This window comes from Pezoporus occidentalis, unplaced genomic scaffold (genome assembly GCF_034315485.1).
Source record: "Pezoporus occidentalis ecotype Australia unplaced genomic scaffold, CSIRO_AGI_Poc_V1 ctg1702, whole genome shotgun sequence".
In the NCBI taxonomy this organism is placed as follows: domain Eukaryota; kingdom Metazoa; phylum Chordata; class Aves; order Psittaciformes; family Psittacidae; genus Pezoporus; species Pezoporus occidentalis.
Genome location: NW_026913535.1, coordinates 2,493 through 9,036, shown reverse-complemented (window position 1 = coordinate 9,036; position 6,544 = coordinate 2,493). Strand labels below are relative to the sequence as shown.

General features: G+C 56.5%; 1 protein-coding gene across 1 annotated transcript; it reads right to left on the bottom strand.

Annotated features, from left to right (window-relative positions):
* Positions 1-704: 704 nt before the first annotated feature.
* On the bottom strand, positions 705-6,263 carry LOC134161242 (cell adhesion molecule 4-like; the record flags this gene model as incomplete). Its single annotated transcript, XM_062613907.1, has 3 exons — positions 705-826; positions 1,685-1,841; positions 6,092-6,263. Coding segments are annotated over 3 exons (451 nt in total), but the record flags the coding sequence as incomplete, so codon positions are not given.
* Between the last annotated feature and the right edge of the window lie 281 nt (positions 6,264-6,544).

Genomic DNA, 6,544 nt, shown 5'->3' with positions numbered 1-6,544 from the left:
ACAACCCCACATCCCATACCCCACACCCCATACCCCACACCCCACATCCCATACCCCACACCCCACACCCCATACCCCCATACCCCACACCCCACACCCCATACCCCACACCCCATACCCATACCCCATACCCCAACACCCTACATCGCATACACCATACCCCATACCCCACATCCCACATCCCATACCCCACATCCCACACCCCATATCCCATACCCCACATTCCATATCCTATATCCCATACCCCACCCCCCACACCCCACACCCCCTACCCCACACCCCACATCCCACACCCCACATCCCATATCCCCATATCCCACATCCCATACCCCACATCCCACACCCCACATCCCATATCCCATACCCCATCCCCCCACACCCCATCCCCCATATCCCATACCCCATCCCCCACACCCCATAGCCCATATCCCATCCCCCACACCCCACATCCCACACCCCACACCCCACACCCCACACCCCACACCCCACACCCCACACCCCACACCCCACACCCCACACCCCACACCCCCACATCCCACATCCCACATCCCACATCCCACACCCCACACCCCACATCCCACATCCCACACCCCACACCCCACACCCACATCCCACACCCCACATCCCATACCCCAACACCCCACACCCTCTACCCCCACCCCCACCCCCCACCCTGTACCCCCCATCCCCTCGCCCGCCCTCACACTGCACATCCAACATGTACTGGGTCTGGCGGCGCTGCCCCCTCGCCAGGGCCGGGTGCGAGGCCTCGCAGGTGACGATGGCTCCGTGATCGCGGCGCTCCACGCCCCAGCCCCACACCCCACTCCCACACCCCAACCCCACACCCTGCAGCTCCCATATCCCCACATCCCACACCCCATACCCCATATCCCAAATCCCATAGCCCACACCACATACCCCATATCCCATATCCCATACCCCATATCCCATATCCCATATCCCACACCCCATATCCCATATCCCATATCCCATATCCCATACCCCATATCCCATATCCCATATCCCATATCCCATACCCCATATCCCATATCCCACACCCCATATCCCATATCCCATATCCCATACCCCATATCCCATACCCCATATCCCATATGCCATACCCCACATCCCACACCCCATACCCCATATCCCATATCCCATAGCCCATATCCCACACCACATACCCCATATCCCATATCCCATATCCCATAGTCCATAGCCCACACCCCATACCCCATATCCCATATCCCATACTATCCCATGCCCCATATCCCATAATATCCCATACCCCATATCCCCCACCCCATACGCCATATCCCACATATCCCATACCCCATATCCCACACCCCATACCCCATATCCCATATCCCATACCCCATATCCCATACCCCATATCCCACACCCCATACCCCATATCCCACACCCCATATCCCATACCCCATACCCCATACCCCATATCCCATATCCCATATCCCATACCCCATATCCCATACCCCATACCCCATAACCCATATCCCATATCCCATATCCCATATCCCATACCCACACCCCACACCCCATATCCCATATCCCATATCCCATATCCCATACCCACACCCCACACCCCATATCCCATATCCCATATCCCATATCCCATACCCCATATCCACACCCCACACCCACACCCCACACCCCACCCCACAGCCCCATGCCACTGCTCTCACCCGGCAGCTCCCTCCGGTCCCGGTACCAGCGCAGCGTTGCCGGGGGCCGGGCTCTTGGCACCACGCAGCTCAGCTCCAGCTCCGCGCCCTCCACCGCCGCCGCGCCGGCCTCCACCACCGGGTCCTCGGGGGGCACTGCGACGGCAATGGGGCAGCCCAGTGAGGCCCACGGAGGCCCAGTGAGGCCCACGGAGGCCCAGTGAGGGACACTGAGGCCCATTGAGGGACAATGAGTCCCATTGGGTGCCATTGAGTCCCAATGGGTGCCATTGAGTCCCATTGGGTGCCATTGAGGGACACTGAGTCCCACTGGGTGCCATTGAGGGACACTGAGGCACATTGGGTGCCATTGAGTCCCATTGGGTGCCATTGAGGGACACAGAGTCCCATTGGGTGCCATTGAGGGACACTGAGTCCCATTGAGTGCCATTGAGTCCCATTGGGTGCCATTGAGTCCCATTGGGTGCCATTGAGGGACACTGAGGCCCATTGAGGGACACTGAGGCCCATTGAGTGCCATTGAGTCCCATTGGGTGCCATTGAGGGACACTGAGTCCCATTGAGGGACAATGAGTCCCATTGGGTGCCATTGAGTCCCATTGGGTGCCATTGAGGGACACTGAGTCCCATTGAGGGACACTGAGTCCCATTGGGTGCCATTGAGGGACACTGAGTCCCATTGGGTGCCATTGAGTCCCATTGAGGCCCACTGAGGCCCATTGAGGGACACTGAGGCCCATTGAGGGACAATGAGTCCCATTGGGTGCCATTGAGTCCCAATGGGTGCCATTGAGTCCCATTGGGTGCCATTGAGGGACACTGAGGCCCATTGAGTGCCATTGAGTCCCATTGGGTGCCACTGAGGGACACTGAGTCACATTGAGGGACACTGAGTCCCATCGGGTGCCATTGAGGGACACTGAGTCCCATTGAGGGACACTGAGTCCCATTGGGTGACATTGAGGGACACTGACTCCCACTGGGTGCCATTGAGGGACACTGAGTCCCATTGGGTGCCATTGAGTCCCAATGGGTGCCATTGAGGGACACTGAGGCCCATTGAGTGCCATTGAGGGACACCGAGTCCCAGTGGGTGCCATTGAGGGACAATGAGTCCCATTGGGTGCCATTGAGTCCCATTGGGTGCCATTGAGGGACACTGACTCCCATTGGGTGCCATTGAGGGACACTGAGTCACATTGAGGGACACTGAGTCCCATTGGGTGCCATTGAGGGACACTGAGTCCCATTGAGTGCCATTGAGGGACACTGACGCCCATTGAGGGACACTGAGTCCCATTGGGTGCCATTGAGGGACACTGAGTCCCATTGGGTGCCATTGAGTCCCATTGGGTGCCACTGAGGGACACTGAGGCCCATTGAGGGGAACTGAGCCCCAGTGGGTGCCATTGAGGGACACCGAGTTCCATTGAGGGACACTGAGTCCCATTGGGTGCCATTGAGGGACACTGAGTCCCATTGGGTGCCATTGAGGGACACTGAGGCCCACTGAGGGACACTGAGGCCCATTGGGTGCCATTGAGGGACACTGAGTCCCATTGGGTGCCATTGAGGGGCACTGAGTCCCATTGAGGGACACTGAGTCCCATTGGGTGCCATTGAGGGGCACTGAGTCCCATTGGGTGCCATTGAGTCCCATTGGGTGCCATTGAGGGACACTGAGTCCCATTGGGTGCCATTGAGGGACACTGAGGCCCATTGAGGCCCACTGAGTCCCATTGGGTGCCATTGAGGGGCACTGAGTCCCATTGGGTGCCATTGAGTCCCATTGGGTGCCATTGAGGGACACTGAGTCCCATTGGGTGCCATTGAGGGACACTGAGGCCCATTGAGGGACAATGAGGCCCATTGGGTGCCATTGAGGGACACTGAGTCCCATTGGGTGCCATTGAGGGACACTGAGGCCCATTGGGTGTCATTGAGGGACACCGAGTCCCATTGGGTGCCATTGAGCCCCATTGGGTGCCATTGTATGCCATTGCGTCCCACTGAGTCCCAGAGTCCCATTGGGTGTCACTGAGCCCCATTGGGTGCCATTGAGTCCCACTGAGTCTCATTGGGTGTCATTGAGACCCATTGGGTGCCATTGAGTCCTATTGAGTCCTACTCAGTCCCATTGGGTGCCATTGAGTCCCACTGAGTCCCATTGGGTGCCATTGAGTCCCAGAGTCCCATTGGGTGCCATTGAGTCCCATTGGGTGCCATTGAGTCCCACTGAGTCCCATTGGGTGCCATTGAGTCCCATTCAGTCCCACTGGGTGCCATTGAGTCCCACTGAGTCCCATTGAATTGTTTTCTGTCCCATTGAGTCCTACTGTGCCCCATTGAGTCCCATTGTGTCCAGTTGAGTCCCACTGACTCCCATGGTCTCCCATTGTGTCCTATTGATCCCCATGGAGTCCCATTGTGTCTCATTGACTCCCACTGTGTACCATTGATTCACGTTGACTCCCATGGGGTCCCGTTGTGTCCTATTGCGTCCCATGGTGGCCCATTGTGTCTCATTGTGTCCTATTGATTCCCATTGACTCCCATGGGGTCCCATTGAGTCCCATTGATTCCCATTGACTCCCATGGTGTCCCATTGAGTCCCATTGTGTCCTATTGATTCCCATTGACACCCATTGTGTCCTGTTGATTCCCATTGACTCCCTTGGTGTCCTATTGATCCCCATTGACTCCCATCGTGTCCCATTGAGTCTCATTGACACCCATTGTGTACCATTGATTCACGTTGACTCCCATGGGGTCCCGTTGCGTCCTATTGTGTCCCATGGTGTCCCATTGTGTCCCATTGATTCCCACTGACTCCCATGGTCTCCCCTTGTGTCCTATTGATTCCCATTGACTCCCATTGTGTCCCATTGAGTCTCATTGACTCCCATTGTGTACCATTGATTTACATTGACTCCCATGGGTTCCCGTTGAGTTCTATTGCGTCCCATGGTGTCCCATTGAGTCCTATTGATTCCCATTGACTCCCATGGTGTCCCATTGTGTCCCATTGATTCCCACTGACTCCCATGGTCTCCCCTTGTGTCCTATTGATTCCCATTGACTCCCATTGTGGCCCATTGAGTCTCACTGACTCCCATTGTGTACCATTGATTTACATTGACTCCCATGGGTTCCCGTTGAGTTCTATTGCGTCCCATGGTGTCCCATTGAGTCCTATTGATTCCCATTGACTCCCATGGTGTCCCATTGATTCCCATGGGGTCACATTGAGTCCCCATTAATTGCCATTGACTCCCATGTTGCCCTATTGAGTCCCACTGACTCCCATGGTCTCCCATTGTGTCCTATTGATCCCCATGGAGTCCCATTGTGTCTCATTGACTCCCATTGTGTCTCACTGATTCCCATTGACTCCCATGTTGTCCCATCGAGTCCCATTGACTCCCATGGTCTCCCATTGTGTCCTATTGATTCCCATTGACTCCCACTGACTCCCATGGCCTCCCATTGTGTCCTATTGATTCCCATTGACTCCCATGGTGTCCCATTGATTCCCATTGACTCCCATGGTCTCCCGTTGAGTCCCCATTGATTCCCATTGACTCCCATGTTGTCCCATTGAGTCCCATTGACTCCCATGGTATCCCATTGTGTCCTATTGAGTCCCATTGAGTCCCACTGACTCCCACGGTGTCCCAGTGTGTGCCATTGAGTCCTATTGACTCCCATTGTGTCCCATTGATTCCCATTGACTCCCATTGTGTACCCTTGACTCCCATGGTGTCCCATTGAGTCCCATTGACTCCCATTGTGTCCCATTGTGTCCCATTGACTCCCATTGTGTCCCATTGACTCCCATTGTGTCCCATTGACTCCCATTGTGTACCCTTAACTCCCATGGGGTCCCATTGAGTCCCATTGACTCCCATGGGGTCCCATTGACTCCCATGGTGTCCCATTGACTCCCATGGGGTCCCATTGAGTCCCATTGTGTCCCATTGATTCCCATTGACTCCCATGGGGTCCCATTGAGTCCCATTGTGTCCCATTGATTCCCATTGACTCCCATGGGGTCCCATTGAGTCCCATTGATTCCCATTGACTCCCATGGGGTCCCATTGACTCCCATGGTGTCCCATTGACTCCCATGGGGTCCCATTGAGTCCCATTGTGTCCCATTGATTCCCATTGACTCCCATGGGGTCCCATTGACTCCCATGGGGTCCCATTGAGTCCCATTGATTCCCATTGACTCCCATGTGGTCCCATTGACTCCCATGGGGTCCCATTGACTCCCATTGTGTACCCTTGACTCCCATGGGGTCCCATTGAGTCCCATTGATTCCCATTGACTCCCATGGGGTCCCATTGACTCCCATTGTGCCCCATTGACTCCCAGCGCTCACCCAGCACGGTGAGGGTGGCGATCTGGTGGTGGGTGGCCTCGGTGTACAGCTGGCAGTAGTAACCACCCTCGTCCTCCAGCCGGGCCCGCGCCAGGCGCAACCGCAGCCGCCGCCGGCTGAACTCCACCAGCTGGAACCGCTCGTCCTTCAGCGCTGCGGGCACAGGGCCGGGGGGTCACCCATGGCGTTCTAGGGGCACCCCATGGCGTTCTAGGGGCACCCCATGGCGTTCTAGGGGCACCCCATGGCGTTCTAGGGGCACCCCATGGCGTTCTAGGGGCACCCCACGGGGTTCTATGGGCACCTCATGGGGTTCTATGGGCACCCTATGGGGCTACGTGGGCATCCTGTGGGGTTATGTGGGCGCCCTATGGGGTCATGTGGGCAATCCATGGGGTTATAAGGCACCCCATGGAGTCATGCGGGCACCCTATGGGGTTCTATGGGCAACCT